This window comes from Limulus polyphemus, unplaced genomic scaffold, assembly GCF_000517525.1.
Source record: "Limulus polyphemus unplaced genomic scaffold, Limulus_polyphemus-2.1.2 Scaffold684, whole genome shotgun sequence".
NCBI lineage: Eukaryota > Metazoa > Arthropoda > Merostomata > Xiphosura > Limulidae > Limulus > Limulus polyphemus.
In genome coordinates this window covers 329,162-357,069 of record NW_013666294.1, presented here as the reverse complement: position 1 = coordinate 357,069, position 27,908 = coordinate 329,162, and the positions used below count along the sequence as shown (strand labels likewise).

General features: G+C 31.8%; 1 protein-coding gene across 2 annotated transcripts in view; it reads left to right on the top strand.

Annotated features, from left to right (window-relative positions):
* LOC106459943 (zinc finger CCCH domain-containing protein 14-like) overlaps window positions 1-27,513 on the top strand; it is a 45,456-nt gene extending 17,943 nt beyond the window's left edge. The window contains exons 5-17 of one of the 2 annotated variants that reach the window (XM_022386520.1): window positions 212-862; window positions 3,083-3,321; window positions 5,644-5,798; window positions 9,322-9,422; window positions 11,860-12,219; window positions 12,661-13,000; window positions 15,762-15,961; window positions 17,125-17,260; window positions 18,044-18,192; window positions 19,909-19,997; window positions 20,748-20,863; window positions 25,668-25,740; window positions 26,491-27,513. In XM_022386520.1, the coding sequence (XP_022242228.1) occupies window positions 212-862; window positions 3,083-3,321; window positions 5,644-5,798; window positions 9,322-9,422; window positions 11,860-12,219; window positions 12,661-13,000; window positions 15,762-15,961; window positions 17,125-17,260; window positions 18,044-18,192; window positions 19,909-19,997; window positions 20,748-20,863; window positions 25,668-25,734 (2,603 nt within the window). In that variant the 3' untranslated portion in view covers window positions 25,735-25,740; window positions 26,491-27,513. Of the gene's footprint in view, window positions 1-211; window positions 863-3,082; window positions 3,322-5,643; window positions 5,799-9,321; window positions 9,423-11,859; window positions 12,220-12,660; window positions 13,001-15,758; window positions 15,962-17,124; window positions 17,261-18,043; window positions 18,193-19,908; window positions 19,998-20,747; window positions 20,864-25,667; window positions 25,741-26,490 lie in introns of both variants that reach the window. The other variant, XM_013919612.2, reaches the window with a different exon arrangement.
* Window positions 27,514-27,908: the final 395 nt, after the last annotated feature.

Here is a 27,908-nt window from a genome sequence, read left to right as displayed (position 1 = left end):
TATAAAGTATATATTCACAGGTTATCTTTTGTCACAAGAAAGAGCATGCAGTAAAAATAAATAAATATTGTTTTTATAATATATATTTGTATGCAGCTTATTTTTTGGTACAAAATAAATTTTTTGATAAGGAATACAATTTGTCATGAACTTCATATAAAATATTATGGAATTACAATTTAAATGTACCATAATTTTTGTTTTTTTCCAGAAACTAAACAAAAGTTAGGTTTCGTGAGTGAAGAAGAAAAGTCTGAAAATAGTCATTGCCCTGAAAAAGCAACAGAAACCACTAAAACAAAAGCAAAAGATAAAAATATCATAAAGAAATTTCCAGGAAATCCTGTTTCAAATAAAACAGTCAAACCCAAAGAGAAAAAGTCTAAAAGTAAAAAGCCAGTTGTATGTGAAAGTATAAACAAACAAGCAGAAACAGTCTATGATAATAACCAGACTGCTGCTTTAAATTCTACATCTGATATCTCTCCTAAAGAAGATGAAAGTTTAAATCAAAAAACAAACAAAAACTCCCATGTTGCTAGTAGTTCTTCTGGTAATATGGAATCAGAAAAGGAAAAGAAGAATGAAACAAAATTAGAAATTGGAGGGACATCAAACATGGACAGCCACTGTGATGATAATATTTTTACTGATAAACAAAGACAGAAAACCATCAAAGGGAAGGATATTTGTGATACACACATCAATACTCTATCAAATAAAGATGTCTGTAAAGAAACAGAAAAACCACTAACTACAAAGACTTCAGTAAAATATAATGCCACAAGTGGTGAAGGTTTACTGGACGTTGAATTGGATGAAAATGATGAGTTTTTAGCACTGAAAGCTGATCCTGAAACAGGTAAGTAATCATGTATACGTGTATTTGCACAAAAAGAGTTATTTAAGACAAATAATCAGCATTTACAATAATAAAATGGTTCAAATTGTTATCTTCTTGATTTATTAGCATTTAATAATATTGGCTGAAGTGTGTTAAATAAAAAGTTATTATTTCTTGAACTGTTATCATTGTTGTCAAGGTTCAAAATTACAGATTGCACACAATCATGAAAAAGACTTAATCATAGTTTCTGCCTTTTTTGTGTATGTTAGGGTAGTCCTTATCCAGAGGTAAAAATCAAAAGTAGTAATTTATTTTGGAGCACCCCAAAGTTTATGAGGATTGACCAGAAACTAAAGTAGACAAAATTTCAAGGGAATCAGAGCATATTAAAAGGTCACTACTGTCCCTTGAAGTTTCTCTCCATGTGATTTTGGCCTGTACAATGTGAATCATATAACAATGAGCTACCCAGACAATCAAAAAGTTGCACACATGATGCAAATCACTCTGAAACATTTGAGGAAAAAGAAGAAAAACAAATTTACTGTACAATCATAGAAAAATTAATTGCTCAAAGCTGCTAGTATTCTCCCCTATTACAGAATCAAACAACATTTGCTTCTATAGCTTTCATGATGGTGCTCTTCTTTCCATCAGGGATTTTCTTCCTTTGTTTGTGGTCCTTATCTCTGGTTTGAAGCCAGCTGGATTCTTCCATGAGGGACACACCATGTTCTGCAGTGTCATTGATGACCCAGAGCTGCTTGTTCCCATGATCTAGATCTTTGGAGAAGAAGGAGTCCAATTTGATGCCCACGATTTTGAAAAACTGGAGGCTATTGGTTGTGACAAAGTTCTTCAGGGTTTTGGCCTTTGTCTTCATGTTCTTCTCTTCAACCATTACTTTGTTCTGCTGATCCATGTTTCCATGGTTCTAGAGAGCTTGGATTGTGTGATGCTTCATCTCCATGGGCACATCATCATCAAAAGAGGCAAGAGCAACAAGCTCTTCAGAGAAATGCAAGAAGTGACAAATTAAAATTATCAGTGCAGTGTTGGCCACATGTGGATCTGGGGTTTTGTAAGCTTGAAGAGCCTGGATGATCTGCAGGTCATTTCTTTGAGCAGACAATGGAGAGGTGGGCTTAGTAATATGCTTTGTTGTAAATGGTGGACACAAATATGTAAATTCTTCTCATTATTGCCTTCTCTCTGACTGTAGTGTAAAATTCACTTTGGAACATGAAGACATTGAGACTATAGATAACTCTCACCATCCCCTTAGTGCACTGCATCATTCCTGGAGCCACCAGTTGAACTCCTCAAAGTGGTGTCATTTCTGGGTTGCTAAGTCTGGAGTATCTCTTCAAAGAACACAATTTTGTCATGAATGTCCAAGACAGAGGATGCTCTAGTGTCGTCATTCATTGCCAGTCTGTTACCTTTCCCTGTTCAGGAATTCCCACTTCTCCAAAAAGCACTTGAAGAGCAAAATTTCTGGTTCAGTTGATGTCTCCAAGCAATTTGAGAAGACTGCCTCCAGCATCAATTCTCAGGGGAAGTGGGACAAGCTTGTTTCTAACTTCTTCTCAAGAAGAACATGGGCCCCATTTGTATTCCCAGTGTACGAGGCAGTGGTGTTGAAGCACATGGCTCAAATCTTATCTTCAATTTTCCAGGATTGGACTGTATATTCCATTTTATTGTAAAATATGAAATCTTAAAAATAACCTATGGTTTTGAATATATTTTGCTAAATATTTGTCCAGATTAAGTTGTCACTAATCCTCAAGATTTCCCAGGGTGACCCACTGAAAATGTAGAAGTTCTGGAATAAGTGCCTCCCCAGTGCACATGTACATTTGGGCGTTTTTATAGGGGCACAGTATGTGCAATTATTGTCAACTTATGTGAAAATGTTTATTGAATAAACTCAGTTTTATTTCAAGAAAGTGTTTTAATTTGAGAACATGTTTTTCTTCTAAATCGGTCATATAGGTTTTGCTTGTATATCAGTAGCCCTTATGTATATAAGACATGCACTAATAAATCAATATAACAACTCTCACATGTGTTTTATTTATAATATCTCTAATGAACCTTTATTTGAATATGAATTTGAAGACATTCACATACAAATGTATACAACCTCTAAACGTTATGAGTACCGTACATGTACTTCTGTCAAAGATTATGTCAATAGATTAGTTGTGAGTATATTTTATTCTGTATCAGATGATTTGTTAGCTGAGGAGCTGCAAGAAGACTCCTTCCTCCAAGTTGGATCTAAGCCAGCTGTTTCATATCAGAAAAAAACTGCAACAGTAGCAGCAGTTTCACATACCAGATCTTGTAGCCCCAAAAAACACAATATTGTTACTCCCATTCAGAGACATGATTCATCAAATGTGTTACAGCATGTCCAGTCTGTCACTCCTAAACATCCTACTCTCCTTCAAGACAAGTCAAATAAGGTGTGTTATTGTTTTATCTTGGTGTAATTTAATGTATGAATTTTTATTTTGTGTTATAATTGCAACAAAGTCGAGCTACATTGTCATAATTTATACATAAATTGTTAAATATATTACAACAAATCTCAGTAAGGGGTACTTTTTTATACTTAACCATATACTATTAAACTAACATCTATGGAATGATTGTCATGTTATACAAGAAGTTATTGTTTCTTCTTATATTTTACAAAGAGCATGTAAATATCTTGTTGTATAAAAAAAATACATGTCTTTGCCAATTTGCTTACATTAAGTTCTCTATTTTTTATGTATTTTTTTCAGTTTATTCTCAGAATGTATCAAAGCACCATTCTTTTTATTTTTTTTCTTTAAATTGAAGTACAAATTTCATTCTTAATGAGAACTGCAAGTACTACAAACATGTTTTATACAATTTTTTTGTGTATATGCACTTCCAGGGGTGCTTTTTATCATTGTATCCACAACTTTATCACTAAAATATATAAATGTCAAATAGGAAACCTTTTAAAATTTAATTTTATTATTTTTATCATTGCATGTTTAATGAAAGACAGATATTATAAAACCTTTCATAAGGATAGCATAACTTTTTTCAGACTAATAAATAGAATAATACAGTTGACATACTGGTGTATTTCTGTAATTGATATGCAATTTGCATCATCATATATATAAATAATTATCGCTTAGTTAAATTGTTTTAGTTGCACTCAGGTGAATAATGACACTGTTCTTGAAGTTTCTAATACTACACCAATTTATGCAAATTTAGTTGTTAAAGTTAGTCAACTTTTTATCTCCCTAGTTAAGTACATTAAGTGTTTAAAAATCTACACAAAAGTTACTGTCAGTGAAATGCCATCACCAACAGCTAAAATACTTTCTCAGAAAACATTCAGTGAGGATATAGAAATGAAGAATCGTATTTTGGTCTTGGCACGGGACTATCTGCAGTGGAAACTGTATGTACTGGTAACATATTCATTTGGGACTATCTGCAGTGGAAACTGTATGTACTGGTAACATATTCATTTGGGACTATCTGCAGTGGAAACTGTATGTACTGCTAACATATTCATTTGGGACTATCTGCAGTGAACTGTATGTACTGCTAACATATTCACTTTAGACTATCTACAGTGTGAACTGTATGTACTGGTAACATATTCATTTGGGACTATCTGCAGTGAACTGTATGTACTGCAAACATATTCACTTTAGACGATCTACAGTGTGAACTGTATGTACTGGTAACATATTCATTTGGGACTATCTGCAGTGAACTGTATCTACTGCTTACATATTCACTTGTGACGATCTACAGTGTGAACTGTATGTACTGGTAACATATTCACTTGTGACGATCTACAGTGTGAACTGTATGTACTGGTAACATATTCATTTGGGACTATCTGCAGTGAACTGTATGTACTGGTAACATATTCATTTGTGACTATCTGCAGTGAACTGTATGTACTGGTAACATATTCATTTGGGACTATCTGCAGTGAACTGTATGTACTGGTAACATACTCATTTGGGACTATCTACAGTCTGAACTGTATGTACTGGTAACATATTCATTTGTGACTATCTACAGTGTGAACTGTATGTACTGCTTACTTATTCACTTGTGACTAACTACAGTGTGAATTATATGTACTGCTTACTTATTCACTTGTGACTAACTACAGTGTGAATTATATGTACTGCTTACGTATTCACTTGTGACTATCTACAGTGTGAACTGTATGTACTGCTTACGTATTCACTTGTGACTAACTACAGTGTGAACTATATGTACTGCTTACGTATTCACTTGTGACTATCTACAGTGTGAACTGTGTGTACTGCTTACGTATTCACTTGTGACTATCTACAGTGTGAACTGTATGTACTGCTAACTTATTCATTTGAGTACTGTGACCTTTTTAAGGTTTAGAAATAAGAGATGATAATGAAAATAGGAAATTTGTAGAGGAATAAAGCATGTTTTCTGTGATTTTTGTCAAAGTTGTATAATTTTTTGTTATTGTTAAGTGTGTACCTATGTTGGAAGTTATAAAGAAACATACCATGAGACTTACATAGGTATTTTTTATGCAGAATTTTCCAGAATTAAGTTTACATATTCCACCTATTAGGTATAAGATGCTTTTGTTTTTATTTAGCTTGCAATCAGATAAGTATAATAAAATTCAATATAACATTTCTTAATTTAATAGTTGATGTTATCCTTTTACAGAGAGCTTACAAACTCTTCCACATAGAGGAAATAACTTTTTATTTTCACAATAGTTGCGGTCGCTAAAGAGAGGTACGTTCCCCAGTTCGACAGTTGGAGCAGTTGTACAAAACCCTTCTCGTTTTGTAGAGGAGAATGAAGAAGAATATGATCCTCGTAATCCCTCTGTTGGGAGCGTTGCAAGCATTATTAAGGTTTCAGAAAGACGGTAGGTTGTTTTTGTTTAAAGGACTTATTTATGGAAGTAAAAGAAATTGAATGATTATATAAATTTAAATGTATAATTTTTTAAAATGCATGAATCCATAGAGCCTTATATTTTTCATGGAAATTATTCCTTTCATAATGTTCCTGGGTGGGTCAGTGGTAAGTTTACAGACTTACAATGGTAAAATCCAGGGTTCAATTTCCCCTTTAGTAGACAGGGTGCAGGTATCCCATTGTATAGCTGCTTGTTAAAACAACAAGAATTAACAAATATTCTACAAAGCAAATTCTTTTGTTTTACAAAATTTAACTGCCTCATCACTCACATTCTCTACGAGTATTTAATTAATCCCATTTTAACTGATGTAAAGGCATGGACTAAATTTCTACCTTACAGCTATTTTTAGTTCAACATATATATAATGCATAAAATCTATACTATTATTCTGCTTGTTTATATGTACGACCATTATGCTTTCTGGCCGAGAACCTGCTGCATAAGCATGCGTAGTTAGAATGTTTCCCCAAGAAAAACTGCACATGCGCATTATTCCCTCGACGACAAACAGTCTGCCCGTGGCAAAGAGCTGCAAAGCTCAATGATCAAGTCGCAACAATTGCTGTATGAAACAAGAAGTAACAACAAAAGGGGAATATGAGTATACTTTACAAACCATTTTGTACAACAGAATATTAAGAACTTATCAAAGTTTTTAAAAAAGGTTTGACATTTGATCGTAGAATAACATTATAAGTTTATTTAATGATAGTATTAAGTACAGTAAAGTTTAGTCCTAACTAAGCAAAAGTAAAAAAAAATGTAACAGGTTACAGTGTTAATTTATCTCTTTATCGAACTTAGGCCTAACATAAGTTAAAGTTTTATAAAGTACGGCCTATATACAAATGGAGGTGCTACTATAGCATGTGGTCTACCGCAGTATCCATAGTCTATCGAGACCCCCTAACTAAACTAAAGTAAAAAAAAAAATGTACACAGGTTACAGTGTTAATTTATCTCTTTATCGAACTTAGGCCTAACATAAGTCAAAGTTTTATAAAGTACAGCCTATATACAAATGGAGGTGCTACTATAGCATGTGGTCTACCGCAGTATTCGTAGTCTATCGAAACCCACCGGACTCTGTTACCCCTACCCCAGAGGGATCATAGAAGACCCCACCTGACCTGACTTGACCTGTCTATTTAACTAAGTGTAAAAGTCTCTTTAGACTGCACTCTATAGTGTAAAAGTCCCGGTAGACCGCACGCTATAGTAGCACCCAAGTGGATTTACACATTTCATTGTCTATGAGTACAATTCATTTGTATTGTGCTAGAAATGTTATATTCAAAGAAGTACTGTTATGATAAAGATACAAATTTGGCCAGAAATGTTTTGTGGATCTCTGCTAGAAGTGTATTATTAGGAGAAAATTATATTTGGTTGATCAATATAAATATTAGCTAAAAGAAAAGAACTATTTCTAACTTGTTTCTAGACTTTTTCTAAAGCTTGATTTACACTTCCTAATGAATTTAGTGGTACTTCCTAAGCCAAAAATTAAAAGCATTTTCTGTGCAGTTTTGAAAACAAAGATACTTCTTTCTTTTTTTGTAGGCAGATAGTGTTTATTGGTGTAGTGTGTTTATTCAAATAAAAAAAGTGTATTTTTAAGCAACACTAAAACAATCAGTGTACACTAACATCTCAGTTTTAAAGTTTTAAGTGGATGCCAACTACATAGAAGGTCATAAGCTCTCTCATTAAATCTTTATAAGATTCTTTCAAATTAGCCAGTCCTAAGCAAAATAGTTTACAAACAGTGTGCATTATGTTGTTGTCAAACATAAGTCCAAAGGTAGGATTACCAAACATATCATATGTAAGTTAGATAGAATAATAGAAAAGTATACATTAGAATTTTTATAAATAAATTTGAAGGTTTTACAACCAGGAAACACCAAAGAATTTGTGTAGTGTATGTGCGCTATATATTAAAAATAAAACAAACAATATATCATTCTTAGGAAGTAAACTACATAGAAGTTAACAGGGAGTAATTTTACTTTAGGCAAACAATAAACAATTTATGCTCTCAATATAAATAAGATTAGTTTTTCTGAATTACTGTATGAAGTTTTCTTTGCTGCTTTTTCTGATGGTAATTTATTATTCGAAGGCACACATACTTAAAGTAAAGGGGTACATATGAATAAAGACATAGGGTAAATAAAACAAAATAATTGGGTAAATCAGAAAGAAAAAGGTAATCCATCATAAACAATGAATATAACTTAGACATTTGTAAGACTTCTTTACCAGTGTCAAATATAATTAGATTTCAAAAATTTTGGGCATGAGGTAGTATTGTTAACAGCCCTTGTGTTTTATTGCTCTTTGTCTATTGAGTGAAAAAAACAATTTGTCAAGAAACATAACACAAAATAATTTATCATGTTAACCCCATCTGGACTGGAAGAGTGTCACTGACATCCCTAGATTTTTCCCTTCTTAGTGTGAAAATACTTAACTAAATTGCAAGGAACTTAGAACAAACTTACTAGTCTCTTAAGTAGCATTTCATGATGAAATGTATGCAGTATATTTTGTAATTTCCACTCAGTTATCACAAAGTTAAGATGGTTTATTGATTATTGAGACTGAAAGGGCATTGTTACCTTTATTTTCCAGGCTATTGAGCAGAGTTTTGTGAAAAGATCTTTATAGGATATTTTGTAATAGCTGCTCAGTTGTCATATAGTAAGGGCACTGGTGTTAGTAGATACTGTGCCTAGTATATCAGTTTGTGTGACTGAGGATGATCACTAGAAATTCAAAAACTCAGCTGAAAGAGTCAGCATTGTGACTCTTATTTTCCTAGCTTTATAGAAATTTTCTTAAGCAAAATATCATCCAACATTCTGCAAAGCTTGTCTAGCCAAGTAATGGAGAAAGTTCTGAGGAGCAAACCACATAAAGCTTGTTGTATTCATCTACAGTATACTTGAAGTATATAGAACTGCTCCATTCACAATGAGGGAGTTGTGTTCTTTCTCAGCACATAATGCATAGCAGGTTGTTTTTGTCTGTATTTATTTATACAATATCTTGATAATTCAGCTATTGGTTTTGACAGCCATCTATGACAGTAAATTTATTTTACTATAAAGTGTTGTATTTAGCCGAGGTTAGTCTGAGTGTGTATCGATATATCTTGTAGTGATTGCACAAATATTAATTCTTGCTGAAAGATTTCTAGCTGTAAGTCTTAGTTAAGCTGAATTCTACCGGTGATTATTTATCTTATGATGGTGAGAAAAGCAGTTGGATTTAATGCTTCTTTCGATTCACCCTTTCCAGGGTTACTGATGAAGGGTGTAATCCCCCAAAACAAGTATAACTCATGGACAAGTTGTGAATCAAGTGATTGGTTGGCTTTTATATTTACTTATTTATTTCTAGTAAAGAAACAATGTTTTAACTAAAGTTTATAAAGAATACTTTATCTTAATGATTTCAGTTCCAGTGTACCTTTATCCATGCAAGCAAACAAACTACTAATTTTGAAAGCTGTTGAAGATGCCAACAGATCAGTTGCAAAAAACACTCCAAAATTACCAGGTATGAATTTGATTTTTAGTTCTGTCATGCACTACTAATTTGCAAGGTGGATTTTCTTATTGTTTATGACATAAGTTCATCATCAGTGTTGTTTTTTAATATACAACCTATTTTTATATTTGAAGTTGGTATGCTTAATTTTTGTCGTAAGGTAGATATGCATAATATATCTTGAAATGAATAATATGTTTGCAGAAAAAGATAAAAATCATGTAAGTTGGAAATTTGACTGGATAAATAAGCACACAGTAACAAACTTGTAAAAAAAATAACTATGGGAGATGTTGGATGGCGTACATATTATCTTCCTTTTTGTTTTACCAAAGGTGTTAACTGAAGTCTGCTAAATATCTTCTTCAGTTTTCAATTGATTGATGATGATGTAAACGATGATTTCCAAAGTTTTGTGAGTTTATCAAGGTCTGTGGCTTACAAGTTCAATCCTTAATCCACAGACCCTGTTGGATATATCACAGGCTAAGTTTCTGTTGTGTGATGTTTTTCTCATACTCACTGATGCTAGTTCTGATTTTGTAGTGCCACTAGGGATTGTCAAGTGCTAAGGCATCCCAACTTGATTCTGAAATTTCAGATTCTGTTTTAGCATGTCTCTGAATCTTCAGTTTCTGACTACGAAAAATGAATGTTCCATTCTTCAACTGTTTGTAGAGTGATGCCTTTGGTAGCTGGTTCTCCTCCTTTCACACATGTTCTGTTTATCTTAGCTGAGCAGTCATGAGCAATGTTTCTGTGCTTGGCAGGTTGGTACATAAAAATATTTTCTCATTGGATATCTTATCTGATTTTCTAATTTTTATGATAGTTTCTAGGTGACATAGTTGATCTTGGATATGAGTTAGACATATCTAAGTATAGGCACCAGCATTCACATTTATATAAAGTTGTATAAAGAATCATGGCTCAGTGGACTTTGTCTTTTGTAATCAGATGAATTCTATATTGGCTTCATAATTTTTTCTGAAGTTGACTGAAGATGTGCAACCTTCTTGGATGCAGTTGTTTAGCTTTGGGTACTGCCATCACAGGAAATGATGCTATGCAGGTATGTGAATTCTTTTACCATATTCAAATAGATGTTGTCAGTGATGATACACAGATCAGACTCCATTTGGCTGGTGGTGTATAACTTTTGTCTGCTTCAGGTTGATTATCAGGCCAAACTCTGTTGTGGATTGTCTAAACCTTGATAAAATGATTTGAAGCTCCTCCTTGTAAAATGAGCTATTAGAGCACTGTCATCTACAGAATGTAGTTCCCAGACTTGGTATTCAGTCTCTAGGTTGAAGAAATTCCTGTCAGTTCTGGTCTGAGTGTAGTTCCCTACTGTTGTAGCATCCTCAAGCATGGCTGTAAGAAAACTGAAAAGAGTGGGTGCAATTATGCATGTGTTTAACTCTGTTTGTGACGGGGAAAAGGGAAGATGTCTTGCCTTTGCATGATTTGTATTATTCCAGCTGCACCCCTCTCAGCCTCCTCCATGGAATCCAGTAGCACAAATTCTCATGACAGTTGGCATGAACTTGGTTGCACGTTTTATTTCAGAAGTCCTTTTTCTAGACTAATTGCCTGCCGAAGCTAATGATATGAGGTTGGTGTGTGAGGACATTGGATAAGAAATTAATCCTTCTGTCTTAAGGAAGTTGCATGGCTCCAACCAGTTAACCATGTCTTAGGCATGGTTGGTGAATGGTTTTTATGCTACTCTGAGATTCCACTACACTTTGGCATGGAACTCATAGCACTTAGCTTGCCTATTTTTCCACACATATACAGTGTGACTTTATAGAGGCTATGACAGGCAGGGGAAGATTTGTGCAATCGGCTCCAATTTTCACCCAAGTGAATCAGCCAGCAGTATGAGGTTGAATGTAAGAGCAGTTAATCAACTATAAGCATAACTACACATCCAACTGCTATATGGTACCACCACAACATACCTGCTAAATGTAATGCAGAATATATTACAGTGATTAAAAGTAGATTTGCATTTCATACACAGTCAAATTTATAAAGCTTTGTTAAGCCTTATTTCATGTCAATCCATCTGTATATAAAAATGACAATTAATAAAAAACTTGACTGAAAAAAATCATAAGTTGAACTGGTACATTTACAACAATAATTTACCATAGAGATTTTGTTATTATCATTTCATGTTTGAAATATAATGTTGGTTAATTAAGTCACTTACAGAAAGTAAAAGCTGAGTAGTCAGATGTGATGATTCTGTTAATTTGTAATGCTGCTACAATAATGTCTAAAACATTGATTAGTTTCTACTCAGAGGGAAAAAACAACAACCTGAAAACACATCAAATTATTTTCTATATTGCATTTTGTCTCAATACAAAGAATTTTGCTGCACATTAGGTTTATAATACTTGAAACTGAATAAACAAAAAGTCTATATACATAGCTCGAGTGGAACCTTACCAACCAACTCCAATCTACCAGTTGAAGGATAAACAACAAGAAGTTCAACAACGTGTTCCAGTAAAACCCATTGATACGAAACTTGTAGTTCAACAACGTGTTCCAGTAAAACCCATTGATACGAAACTTGTAGTTCCACAACGTGTTCCAGTAAAACCCATTGATACAAAACTTGTAGTTCAACAACATGTTCCAGTAAAACCCATGGATACAAAACTTGTAGTTCAACAACGTGTTCCAGTAAAACCCATGGATACAAAACTTGTAGTTCAACAGTGTGTTCCAGTAAAACCCATGGATACAAAACTTGTTGAACCTTTAGAAGAAAAACAACTTCTAGATGGTAGGTTAAAAAATTTATCTTCTTTTTGTAATGTTCTGTTGGCTTCTGAAGAAAGAGAATTCAATTCTTTGAATTAAAAAGTTAATATCTTATTAATAACTTGTTAAAATTAAAAAGTAAATTTCTCTGGTATCTATTCAAACACTAATCTTGATATCTTGTATAATAGGTATCATAATTAAGAATATTATACCAAATCAAGCATACTACACTCTAAATCTGTTTTATTTCTTTAAGTTATTTTGGTGCAACATTATGTTATTTCTAAACTTCTAATCATTCTGTATATGAAGCATTGTCTTTGACTAGCTGTTAGAACAGTAGAAAGACTTAAGCAAATAGATGTTGCTTTTTTGTTTTTCATTATGATAGAATATGCAAAGGGTATTAGTTTAAGTTTTGTTATCTATTAGTGATCAGAATTTTTAATCATCTTACCAGATTATTTCACCTTGGAAGACCAGTCAGATGAAGAACCAGTTGTAAGAGAAGCTGTTGAAACTGGTCAGAGTTCTTTTGCAGAATTTTCAAATCTGCAGTTACAAGACTATAATGAACAAGTGGATGAAGATTTGCCCAAAGAAAAAATAGATCAATCTGGAGATTCTAGAAAAATCGAATTCTATACTACTAGTAACTCAGTAGCAACTGTTATTCCCCTGAAAAGCCAGAGTAAATTGACTATTTCTGGGAAGATGCCAATACTGACAACAGTGCCATCTGGTGGATCAGCTGTTACCCCAGGAACCAAGAGGAAAATTCCTATAATCTGTGAAGACAGGTTGGTTCTATGCAAACATATTAAAATATCATCAAGCACATTAGTGTATAATTTGAAATTAGGCCAGTCTTAAATCTATTTATTTCTGAGTGGGTTTAATGCACCTACATCCCAGTTATCTTTTACACTATAGGTTTTTAGCTTACAGTAGTAGTATTCTCCAATCAATATTTGTAAAAGCGGGTTTCACAGTTTGAATATTTACTGTTATAGGTGTTCTAAGAATTATATTTCTAGATATTTTTTCTGATAATTACTGATTGTTTCTGAAAATTGGTTTGATTTTATAAAAAAGCTTGTAAAACTTAGCTGTAAATTTCCTTTTTTTACAAACTGCAATTAGGTTATAACTTAGGGATTTGTGTAACTTGGCCCAGAGAATTCCTGGTAATTAGAGCATAATGGGGCTGTGGGTGTGCTAGGAGAAGAAGGGTCAAATCCCACTGTTTGGTTAGGCAAGAATTGGTGCTTTGAACTATCTGTGTTCCATCTGGTCTATCAGCTCAAATTCAAGATTGCCTGTGTGCAGATAGCCCTTTGTGTAGCTTTTCATGAAACTCTGAAACAAACAGTCTTCTGCTAATTACAACATAATTTAGAGATTCTTCTTTTAATTAGGGCATAGCCCAAATATTCCTGTGGTAATTAAATCATATTCTTTTTGTAATATTAGCATATGTCAATGATTATTTGTGTTATTACAACATAGACTGAGGATTCATTTTGTATTTTGAACACAGGCCATGGATCATTCTTGTAATTAAAACAGAGCTTGAAGAATCCTGTAATTACAACATAGACTGATGTTTCTTGTGGTAATTAAAGTGTGATCTGTAGAAGAGGATTCTTCTCTCCTTGCTTGTACTTCTTTATTAATTTTCAAGTAGTCTTAATTTATAGAAATGATAAACATTCATCTAGAGCGCAACCAGTGGTAACGACTGGTGCCAAAGTTACACCAACATAATTTTCTGTATATATAACCACTGATTTGTACTTGACTTGTTATGCTTACAATTTAGCTTTGAAATTTAGCATATGTGTTATAATATGCATATATTTATATGTTTGTTTGTTTTGTCATTCTTTCCATTTTATGGAGCTAATTCTTCCATGCAATTACAGAATGTAAATTTCAACACTATGGTAATGCTTCGCTGATCCCTGTTGACAATTGAATGAACCAGGGTGAAAATACTTATCATTCTTTAGAATTCCCATATACTTGTACCAAAGGCATGTGTCATAAGGGTTCTGCTTGAATGAACATACTGATCAAATTTAGGGTATGAAATAACTGTCATGGTACCCCATGCAGTGTCTTAACTATATAGAAAGGAGCTAGCATATGGTATCGGTATATGGTAGAAGATATCAATTTAATAGCACTCCACAAATAAACCTTCATAAAAACAGTGTTTAATACTATATATTAATTTTTGTTGTCATGCCACAGCCAAAAATACATAGAGAATTGTCAGTAGAGCAGAGAGTTCACATAAAAGTTTTATGTGATCCTGTTTGGACTCTCCAACAAATTGCTGCAGACTTGAACTGCTCCTCAAATACTGTCAAGTACACCCTAGATCATGATACCGAGACAAGTAAATTTGAAAATAGGAAAGAAAGAGGCATAACACCTAAACTCAATAATACTGATGTAAAGTATCTTTGTTTATGCAGCCGTCAGGACAGAAGCAAGACTGTCACTGATCTCAAGCATGAGATATAGGACCATGTACCAAATGACAGAAAAGATGTACAATATCAAGAAGACTCAACGAGAATGGAATATTTGGTCATGTAGCAAATCTTTACTTATTTTAATCTCCAAATATTGTCAAGAGACTGAAATTTGCTAAAAAGTACAAAAACTGGACTTCTGATGATTGAAAAAGGGTGTTATGGATGGAGAGTCCAAGTTTGAAATATTTGGTTCAAAGCATAGGGTGTACGTCCAGCAGAAGAAAGGTGAAAGATACTTACCTCAATACATAGCACCTACCATAAAGCACGGGGGGAGGCACTGTGATGATTTCGGGGTGTTTTTCTGCTGAGGCGACAGGAGATATTTGTAAAATAGATGGAACAGTGGACCAGCACAAGCACCATTAGATACTGATCCGTCATGGTATACCTAGTGTTTAGCGTATTATTGGTAAAGGATTCTACTAACAAGAAGATTATGACCCCAAACACTCATCCAACCTATGCAGAAATTAATTAGCTGAGTAAGAAGCTGCTGGAGTCATTCAAATGATGCAATGGTCCCCACAGAGCCCCGATCTCAACCTAATTGAGCAGATCTGGGATTTGATAGATCAAAAACTTGACAAATCAAAAGTTATTTGAACAAAAACTTTATGGGAGTGTATTAGAGACATTTGGAGTAAAATCCCAAAGGACACTTTGATTAAATATGTTGTAGCAATGCCTGAAAGACTGTCTGCAGTTATTAAAGCAAAAGGGGACACACAAAATATTAACTGTTTGCTGAAATCAAGTACTTCCACTGAGATTCTGTTGTACTAAATATGAAGATTAATAAAATGTTGATGTTTTACCTGTGATTTATCTTCCATTGTTCTTTGAAAGTAGCCTGAAATCTAATTTTTGACTTTGTCCTAACACTTTTGCACAGTACTGTGTGTAAAGTTTCCTGTGCAGAAGGAAAAGTTGTATGCTATTTTCAAAGAGTGTAACAATAAAAGAATGAGAAACCATTTTCTGTAAATGTTTGTTTTTTTTTCCACTTTAGCAGCTTAGAAGACAAGCAAACAAGCCCTAGGTTTGTGGTGACCCTAGAAGGGATTAGACCTGACCATTTTGCCAAAAAGAGTAAAGTGAGAAGGACTGTCCTGTCAGGTGAGAAGTCACAAGACTATGAAGATGATATAGAGCTAGTGACCCTTGAAGATGAAATAACTCGAGACATTCTGAACACTGATTATCCTATGGAAGGTGAGTTTGGTTAACAGTTTGGAATAACTTGTGTAAAGTTAAACATTTGAATTGTGTATGTGTAGGTTGTTTCTATTAATATTGCAGTTTTGTTTGCAAAGTCCACCATCTCGTACAACATTCTTGTCTCTCGTTTTGTATTAACAAATAATCATTTTTTATGTGCTCTTCAGATACTGGGAACAAGATATATTGTGGAATTGGAAGTTCAAATTTACTTGCAACCTTAAAGTCCATGTGTGTGTTTCTCATAGCAATAATGTATCATTAAGTGTAGAGAAAGAAAATATTGACTAACATATCAGTCCATTTTGTTTGATAGTTATCATTAATTATCGATATTTAGCTACTCATTGAAACTAATGTATACAAGGTGTACAAAGTTATGGATATGATATGTATTAACAATATTTCTTCCATTATGGACTTTCATCTAAATCTGAGAGATTTGGACATGATGAATAAATGTAATATACACTAGTAATCTAAAGTTGTGGAGCTTTATACTCAAAGAGCACTTAGATTTGAGTTGCACAGGAGACATGCTCCCTCCAGGAGATCCATTCCAATAAATCTAAAACTGTTCCATGACCATTGAAGCATCCATCAATCCTTGTTGTTCAATCTTGTAACCTTGGAATAACTAGGTAGGTCAGCAGTAACTTTAGGACTTATGGTGTAAAATCCACAGTTTGATTCCCTGTGGTGGACAGAGTACAGATAGTCCATTGTTTTTAGTTTTGTGCTTAAAATAAACAAACCTAGTGTTGGGATATAAAATGCATTAAGAAATCTAATTATGATATTTTGCAAAGAAAGTTTACCAGATTAAAATGTGTTTGTGAAATTTAGAAAAGTTTTGGTTTGATTACTGTTTTATAATTTTAGGATTACAAAACATATAAACAACACACTGAAAAAAACCATTCTAAAAAATATTGTTACTTAGTAAATATTTCTATAAAGAATGACTTCCAAGGGCATAAGGAAAACTACTTTTGAGGATCAGATAATTAACCAGTACAGTTTGTTTCTTTCAACTGCATTTCACTTATCATCTTTTTGCATCGTTACTCTGTGAAACTGTTAGTATAAAATTCTGCAATTTTGCAATGAATTAATTACAAGTTAAAATGTGCATTTAATTTTTTTTGTGTTTGAAGAAATTCTGGAAGAAGAAGAAGAAGAAGCATTTGATGCTCCCCAAAAGAAACTGAAACTCCGGGAAAGATGTAAATATTGGCCTGGGTGCAAAAATGGTGAAAAGTGTTCCTATCATCACCCCACAGTTCAGTGCAAGTAAGTATCAATACATAATATTGCTCTATTATGTTGATGCATGACACTGTATTGAAACAAAATTATTTTTCTTTTACATCATTAATATATGGTAACTGCCAAAAACTTGAAATATTAACATTTCTATCTTTATAGCTCTGTATATTTTTCTTCTTAAGTAAAGTATTAACTTTTCTGTCATCTTTAAAGTTTCATCCAAAAATACTGAATATTAACTAAATATACAAATGTGTACATGTTGTTTTGTTTTCATTGTCATGGAATCTTCAACACAGTTAAACCTTACATAGGAAGGTTGTACCACTTATAAGACACACATAACTTGTTGTTATATGTTTTTGCATAAAGTAATTGAAATATATAATTTTCATCTGTGTAAAAATATTCTGATTCATAGTTTTCTATTTTAAGCTACATTTACATCTACTCCTAGTATTACAATTAATTGTCTTTATGCAAAACTGCAATATTAATTTTATTCTTTTTTTGTTGAGTTTAAAGAATCTATATAACATTTATTACACAGATGAATAAAAATAAATAAATTTATATTTAATGACAAACAAAATTAATACAAAGGTAGCTTTAAAGATTTCTTTGATGAAATTGTAGTGAAAGGTACCAAAAATATGTTTTTTATTATTACTGTGGTTCAGTTGTTTTTCATTATCATAGATTTCTGGGAAATAAGTGTATAACAAACTGTGGGTGAAATTAATTTTTTTTAATCATTAAATAAATCCTTTGAGTTTTGGGTATAATTTAATCTTTTGTGATTTTCAGAGCTTTTCCCAACTGTAAGTTTGGGGAGAAGTGTTTGTACATTCACCCCAATTGTAAATATGATGCTGGATGTACCAGAAAGGACTGTCCATTTACTCATGCCAGTAAACGTACATTTAGTGCTTCAATCAGTCCTCCTGTATACATAGGTAAAGAAATGTATCAAACTTATGCTGTTATATAAACTATAAGAGATTTCAGTTTTTGACATTTTTAGATAGCTTTTGGTACTTTACTGGAGTCTTCACTGACCGTGTAATTTCATTTTGTGTTGAAATTTTGGTTTTGAACACTAAAAACAAAAAAAAACTTGTCAAAACATGTTCCTCTTGTCTGTCAAAATATACTGTTTGTGATGTACTGTTGAAATAGAAGACCACAATCTTGTGGATGTTTAGATGTTATGAGTACTACTTCCACCAGCTTCTGTTTGTGATGTACTATTACATGAATGTTTAGATGCTATGGTGGTGGTATGAAGTGTTACTTCTACCTGCCTATGTCTGTCAAAGTCTACTATTTGTAATGTACTATAATTCAGATCTGATTGCTTTGTTCCTGTAGTGAAAGAAGATAAGCATAGTATTATAGTTTGGGACCATTTTAGCTGGTGGGGAATTGGTTCATTGGAAGTAGAGATAGGAAGTGTAACTGGCTCATTGTATTATGACATTCTAGACAATACTGTACTACTAGCATTGGTCAGCTCCAGTTAGGAAAGCCCACACCTCTGCCAGCAGGACAATGCACCATACCACATTTCATCTACTATTAATGACTAGTTTGAGGTAAATAATGCCCAAACAAGAGATCAGGAGTGAATGGAGTTGAGATACTGATGAGTTACCATTGTGACCGAGGAAGTGATAACAGTTCCTAAAGTCTCAAGAAATTACTAGCTACTTGGAAGACAATTTAAAAACTACTGTATCACAATTTAGCCTTTTGAGAGCTTTAAATGAATCTATATAAATTGATAAAAGTTTTCATTTTTCCGGTTTCTGTCACTTAACAATCCTTAATAGGACCTTGAATAAATGTATTAATCTCTTTTCCCATTCATAGTCCAGCAGTTTTGTTCAATAAAATCATATCTTAACATGGAGAACAACAACTGATATTTCTAAAACATTTAAATGGCTAGTTGAGTGTGAATAAAATCAGAAACATTGATGACTCTTAGAAACCTTCTCGTATCAAAAGAACAGATATTCACAATATGAAAAACCTGATAGTCTGACTATTTAGGGAAGATAAAGTAACTTTCTTCTTTGGATCACTTTGAAGGAGGAGAGCCTATTTTATGAAATCATTTAGTTTTTAAGGTTTATATATCAAAATATAAAACACTTGTTGCATAATGTTAACCAAGACTTTCGGTTTTCCTATCTAGAATATTTTCCCAGAAATATTGAACTTAGTCTTTAACTAGACAAAACAATACAATTTTGTTTGTACTAAGAAAAAAAAAAGGTAATACAGAGACTTTTAATTTCAGTTTTTACATATAGGATATTTATAGTTTCAATTACTATCAGTTATTGCAGTTATACAGACTTTGAATAAACACTGAAGAGGTACTGTACATTAATTTGTTTTGCCTGACCAATGTTGGTTAAATTGTTGAATTGACTCCAAGTAATTTTATTTTTTTTAACAGGTGTATTTCCAGCAACTAAATTTGTTGAGAAAAGATACTTTTAAATGTAGTGTTGATTAGTAAGTAGGAAATGCTCAAATGATTTTCTGATATTTGTAAAACTAATATTTGAATTTTAGCAGGAATTTGTATTGTAACATACCATTATTCATGATTAATCTTCTGTACACTATTTAGATTCTCAAAGTGTTTTTTTTTCTGACAGTTTCCAGTCCTAAGGTATCCACAAATAAAGCCCCATGCAGGTTTTTCCCTAAATGTAAAAATATCAACTGTCCATACTTTCATCCAAAGGTTGGTTTCTTTCTTTAAATTGCAAAACTCTGTTGTTGAGTTTTTATTGAAGTTTCTTGCAGTAGTTCTCTTTTTGTCAAACTTACATCTTACAGCAAATTATTTTGTTAACATCTTTTTTTTTTCACCCTCAGTAGTTTTGTTTTTAAGATGACTAACAAAGAAAAACTAATCCAACCACCTCTTAAATAAAAATATTTTATGAACTTTGGATATGCCATGAAACAAAATTAATCCATATACAGGATTGTGTAAAAATATATTATATGGACCATTGCTTATGCCATACTGTACAAGTTTGTGGATTGAGTGAGTGAGAATCCTTAAATTATTTAAAAAACAAGAAGAGTTTACATTATTAAGTCTATTTGTTGTATTATTTATTAGCCTACCCTGTGGATAACCTATTCATTTAGGTATTGTTGGAGAAGTTCAGGTATTAGGTTTTCTTCATTTCTTAATTTAATAAGTTTTTTAGAAAATGTTAAATCAATAGTTTTATCTTTTTAAATATATGTATTAAAATGCATTGGTGTAAAAATATACAGTTTTAGAATCAAAGGTACACATTATATTTTTTTATGTGTTTAGGTCTCATTGTATATTTGATGTTATGTACATTACATATAAACAAACATTTGTTTTTTCCAAATATTGTTCACCAAAATGAAGTTCCAAGCCATAAGTTTTGATAGAAAGATGTAAATAAATAATTTGTGGTTCCTAAAGTGGGTTTTATTTCTATCACAGTTGTGTAAATTTGGCAACTTTTGTCGAAATGCTCAGTGTCCATTTCTTCACTCACAAGCTCCACCACCTCAGCACTTGAAATGGACTGCTCCACAGTGTGAGTCAAGTCATTTAAGGTAAGTTTTCTTGTATGGATTTCATTAGTTAAGAGAGAAAATCCTGAAGGCCTAACACTTCACAATGATCTCAATTGCTAGAAGCTGTTGAATTGTACAGAATGCAAATAAGAAATCTAAAGATGTACAATAATTGTCCTTTAGCCTAAGTATTGTATCAATTATTATATTGTTTCAGCTATTCCTGCAAACATAGCTGCAGATAAATAATGGTTGGAGACGGCTTGAATGTGTAATGAAGCAAAACTTTAACATAAGTTTAACATAACAGCAAGTGTACAATGTTTCGACAAGGTTTTGTCATCATCTTATGATGACAAAACCGTGTACATTTGCTGTTATGTTAAACTTATATTAAAGTTTTGTTTCATTACCCATTCAAGCCGTCTCCAGCCATTATTAGTCTCAAAGTGGGTTTCTCGTCATTGAATAGCTGCACGTATATAAGATTCAAAATAGTAAAATCTGAAAGGTAGTCGATAACAATGGCATAAAGAAAAAAGAAATACATCACTACTTTATAACATTTTGGTAGCTGAAGATGTGATAGAAATTTTGTCATTTCTCAGAAATTGACTTATGGGAAGTTTTGTATGTAGTAACGTATTATTTGAGCTGAATGTGTATTGAGGTATAGTTGTAATGAGAATATTATATTATATAAATGTTATTATACAAACAAGGTACTAACCTAAGACTGTGGGAATAGATGTATACAAGTAGAAAGAGATACAGTTTGACACACATGGTGAAGAATGAAGGTCATCACAGTTAAATCACATAGAAGTGTGATATCAAGTTCTCCAAAGCATGGTGTAGATTCATAATGTGGATATATTCATAATATTTTCATTCAAAATAAACATATGTTAATTAGTTACATGTAGCAGCATCAGCATAAGTCTTCACGTACAGTTAGCTATCGTAACTCTCTCAACATGGGCTTGGTCAATTTGACCAACCACGTGACCTCTTTGTGCTCGTTCAAAGTCTTTATAGATTTGATGCTACTAACTTTTAATATAGTGTGTATATATTTACAAAATTTAGCAGTCTTTCAGTAAACATTATAAGTCTTTTCACATACTAAAAATTTTATTTTTAGTGAAGTAGTTGTAATAAACAAAAAAAAAGATTTGTCCTTGAATATATTGAGTATTTGTTTTGTATAGTCTGTGTGCAAAGTGATTTTCATGTTAAGATTAAAAATACTTTTCTTCATCTCAAATTTCATTTGTGTAATCTCTAAAACCTCCTAAGTACATTTCAAATGTTCATTTTCAGTAAAACTTTATATTTTATTTGTTATTTTCTCTACCCTAACTCTATACAAGGTTGGTCAAATTGACTGACCTCGTAACCACCAAAAAAAAAAAAAAATTTAAATAAATCTAGATTACCCTCTTGTTCTTTCTAGAATTACTTCAAATGTAGCATGAAACTACATTTGTTTATTCTAAGTAGCTTTAAAGTCGTAACAGTATATATATATATCTATTTGTAATTAAATTTTATTGTTTGATTCCTTTTGAACCATGTCTAACTACTATTCCTGCCATTATAAGTTGTAAATTACTTGGGAAATGTGCAGGTCACATAACGCTATTGAATTACATTACCCACGAGCTACTCTGAGCTGCTCGCGTGCATGCCTCGTGAAATATTTTATTATTATTTTTATTATATTATTATTTATTTTACCTAATCTAACCTTAATTAAACTAAGGAGATCCATATTTTTTAATTTTAGTTACTTCTATAATAATAAGTAAAGAACAAATATGAAAAACAAGAAATATAGTACTTACCTGAGTTTTCTTTTTTTTGGTGTCAACTATCAATGAAACTTAACCCTTAACTTTTTTATACTAATGGTATTAGTGCATTAAATAATTTTTATTTAATTAAATAATGCACCAAAGAACATAAAATAATAACATGCAAAAAGCAGACAATTTCCTCTAACAATCACAATTTTTCTGGCTTTCTAACTGTGCAACAAGAGGCGTTACAAATTCATTCAAGCTAGTTGATATGTTTCTTGTAGGAACAAAGCCTCTACTACAAGTGAAATTGATGATTATCTGCTCAGAAAACAAAGTAATATAATACATCATTTGATAGATGAAACCTTGGCTTTCTTTTGGTTATAAATAATACAGAATTATATGTAAGAAAGAACTATTAGCAAATCCTGAAAGAGTGGGTGTGGCAAGAGGAGTCTGATTTTCTATTTAATAGCTCTGTAACTAAACAAAATTGAAGGCTATAAAAATTAAGATCTGAGCAATGATGATTTTATAGTGAGTAATTCACCTTTCATTTCATACTTTTTGGAGGGGTGATAGATAAAATAAAGATACCTAGAGAAAATGTGTCATGTGTCACACTAGGGGAAATTCACGATTTTTTTTAAATATTGCCTTATAGAATAAAGAACTTAAAACTTATGTACCATTAAAATATGGATTATTAACTAAGATTTTATGCTATACTAATTGGTATAACATAAACAAAAAGTATTTTAATAAAGTATTTTTTAGTGACACTAAAACCTTGTGTCATGCACAGTAAAGGTTACCCATGGCAGTGTCATTATGAGTTACATAAAAGTTGTTTCAGTTGAAAAAGTTAATTCAGCTAAAGCAATACAACTGTAAGTAAAAATATATACTAAAATGCTTCACATCCAGAATGTATATTCCAAACAGGAGATCAGAGAAATGAATGTGTGTCTGTGGAGTACATTAAACCATAAATGATCATGAAGAGATTTTATCTCAGTTTTGTTCCAATTTTATAAAAGCAAATATTTGACCAAAAGAAGAATCAAAATATGTTGAGAACATTATAATTATGCATGTTAATAACTGGCTGATGTAATTCAGAATTGTATATAAGTATAATTGGTATAATTTCTGTCCATAATCCTGGGAATAGGCAAGCCCAAAAAGAGACTTCGGGGTTTCAAATTATTTAAAGTAATTGACTTTGATGTATTGATCTATAATAAGTCATGATTTTTTCTATACATTAATAAAATGTATGGTTTATATAGTTAGTTCAAATAAGACTGCTTGAAAATTAAGTAATTTTGCCAAAACAACATCTTAACTGCCACTTATGACTGTTTTACTAGGGTGAGATAAGTCCCAGAGTAACATGAGGTAGTATCCACATATCATAATTTTAATACTAAATTATCCCTTATCTAGTCCAGCAGTCTTCTTGTTTTGATATTTATAACTTAGTCTTACTAGGATGAGATAAGTCCCATTGTAACAGCAAATAGCATCCATATCTCGTGATATTAATAAAAGATTTTACCTTACCTAGTCCACTTGTCATCTTGTTCTACTATGTATAACTTTTATCAGGGTGAGATAAGTCCCAGTGTAACATAATATAGTGTCCACATATCATGATTTTAATTAACACCTTCTTGTTTTAAAATTTATAAGAACTGAATAATTTCTTGTGAAGTTAAAAAAATTATTTTCAACAAAATATTTAGTCCCTTCTAGAAGGTGTGTTATGGATAAGAACTACCTTGGAATGACTTTATACTCTTATAAAGAAGGACTTAACAAGGAGCTTAAAAAGTCATTCAAAAATTGTTCTTGGGTAGGTCTTGTCCATAAAAATTGTCTAGAAGTATATACACCAACTAAAACTTCACTTTATATTAAGTTTTTATATAAATATAGTGTAATTTGTGAAGGTTTAATTTGTAAAATGGGTCCTTTTGTCTGTAACCTACTACTTTATTTAGTATATATCACTGAAAATGTTATAAAAACTTCCGACTGCATTGAAACACTGAAAATAAATATCAGTTGCATGGATGTAAGGTGGGTCTGTGAAAACATCTATTATAAATTTAGTTTTTAATTCTGTGGAGTTAACAAATGATTGATTGTTGTTATCAGGAATGAAATACATGAAAACATAATACAAAGTTTATTGTTTTGTAGTATATTGTATGAACATTGGCATCAAACAGGAGATGTGACTGATACTTTTAGAAGACATTTAACCTTTAAATTACTAAATTTTTATACTATTCATTGCTGATGGAGTCCTCATAATACATTGAGTGATTTTATGTTTTGGCCTGGAATAATATAAATTATAGACTTGACCAAAAAATGCCCTATTTTCTATTAGAAATGCATAGAATACCCCAGCAGTAATTAGTGGGATTAATTGCACTACTGATTATATTTTTGCTTATTCCTTTTTGTGTGTGTATGTGTGTGACTTAGATTATTAAGCCCACAAGCAAGTTGTTGTATAAATAGTTTAGAAAAATATGCTTAAAAAGCCGATGGCTTTCTTAGTAATTCGTAGTTTAAAATTATTGTTGCAAAGCCAGTTCATGCTTTCATACGTTTTGTTTATTTACCCGGTAATGTGTTAAAAATACTTTAATGCCAGTAACTTTATAGCTACTGTCAGTATGAACTTGTTTCATTTTCACCTTCAATTTATGAAGTATCAAGGCATAGTCAGTGGCAATCACTTACTTCAGTTGGTTTTAAAAACTTCATTTTGATTATTATTACCATAAAATAACTTGCTGTAAAGTTTAGTTTCAACATCTGCAAGCTAATAAAATATTTTAGAACTTTTTGATTTGTATTGAAAAACAAACTTTCAATTATGAGGATGATGGTACATCTTTCTTTTATGTTTTTATGGGAAATATGCAAGTTAGACAATATTTTTGGACCAGTACATCATTTATCAGCATTATTTCTATTTTTTGAGTGATTTATGCTTTGCTTCGGTATTTCTGCTGTAGTGAAAGAAAGTTTGCATTGAAAACTTCAACAGAAAGCATGCCTGTGCAGACTAAGACGGAGGGCTAGCTGTCGGTAAGCAAGTCTTTGTTTGGTGTATGGCTGTATATATACGTTTGAAAGGGTATGTGAGCATGTGATTTAATAACACTTTTTTATAGGTGTAGTTTTGTATGTTTTGAACTAACCTACTGATAGTTCTGTATTGTATTATTTCAGTTTGTTTGGTATTAAAATGCATTTAAAGAAAGTATACTCAGCAATGAATCTTTTATGTAGTTTAATATAAAGTTAGTGAGAATACAAACTTGATTCTGATTCATTTTTGACACAAGAAAGTGCATGTGAAACATAAAAATAGCTTTTTTTTTAGATTATTTTAGCAAATACAGGAAATAACACCATTAAGAAATAGATGCTTAGTGAGGAACCTACTGAACTGAATAATTATTTCAAAAATACCATAATAGCAACTTTTATAGTAGACAAGTTTTCATTTTAATAATTACAACATTTTGACCCCTATTGTTGAATCATCATCAGGTAAGAGTTATGTTTAAATGAATGTAACCCTTACCTGATGATGACTAAATACCATGGGTCAAAATGTAATTATCAAAATATAAACTTGCCTACTGTCAAAGTTGATTTTATTGTATTTTGAATCAATAAAAAATAGCTTTTGAAGAAATAACATAAACAAACAAATTGTTATATTTAAAACTAAAATACAATATTAATCTTAATTTCATATTTTTATTTTAGTTTGCTTGTTTTATGTTAACCAAAGCATATAACTAATCAACTACCTTTCTTTATTTGTAGGTTCCAGCATTGTATACTTACTGCCAAAACATATGAACAACTTCAGTTTTAGTCTTAAGTTATATAACACAATATCTTACATGGTCTTACATAGAATAGCTTGCTCTAAAAAACTAAAGTATGAGCATGTTCATGTATTTTTTATTATACTAAAATTGCACTTATTAAATTTCAATCATGTATCACAGACTCCAGTTTTATATTACATGAAAATTTGAAACTACTGTGACTGAAGTCATAATAAGTTTTTTTGACAGACCAGAGTTATCCTCACACACCCAGCTTGAGTTTTATATTTAATATTTCTAAATATAGAAAATTATTTTTTGATTTGTTACAACGTTTGTAACCTGTTGTTATGCAATTAATTTAAAAAATACACAAGTTTTTCCCCCCAAATTTAAATGTTTTGCTGCATTGTTTTTGTAATAGAAATATCTTTGTTTTTTTTTTTTCATTACTTTAGAGTTGGAGATCTTAACAAATTTATTTTGTACATAAGGTGAATGTGTTGATACTACATATGATATTGATTTTCTTTTTGTATATTCATAAGTTCTTAAAATTCGTGTAAATCAACATTTGCATTATGCTGTTGAGTTAGGCTGTTAGTGTAAATAGCCTTGGTAACCATAGTTGGCTGATATTGTAATTAGCATTTAGCTGTTTCACTTAGAGTTCTCTTCATATGCAGCACATTGAATAAATTGTAATAACCTAAACCTTGACTGCGATTTGATAATTATGTGTTTGGTGTGTTTTAATATGCTAAAATGCACATGTGAGGAGAACTGAAAAACAAAGCTACTGTTTACTCTCTATTAAAGTAGTATACGTTGTCTGAAATAAATGGGTAGTCATAAGGGTAAAAAAAAACATTATTGTAGTTACTTTATGGGATAGGTAATATTTAGGAAGAATTAGTACAGGTTCGTAGAATGTGATGTGTTACTATGTGTTCTAATGTAAACCAGTACATTCAAAGTTCATACAAACTTATTGAAATAAACAAAATAAAAACCTTTTCTGACAACTTATCATTTATATATCCTACTCACCAATTTTGATACAAAAAACTAGATCAGATTAAGATTAGGTGAAGATTAAAAATAATTTATTGATTATTAAAGTATGTATTGGTAATTCTGCTCAGAAACTTCATCTGGCCTGAAATATGTGTTCAGAGACATGCAGACTGGTGAGCACTTTTCAAGTGTCTGCGTATCATATTTTACAATTTTGGTACTGGTTGATACACTATTTATATTAGCAAACTGCTTGATAACAACTGTATATTAGCATTGTAAGCTGGGAGAGTTACCGCTGAGCCACCAGGGTGGAGACAGATTAGATACGGTACTGGTTGATACACTATTTATATTAGCATTGTAAGCTGGGAGAGTTACCACTGAGCCACC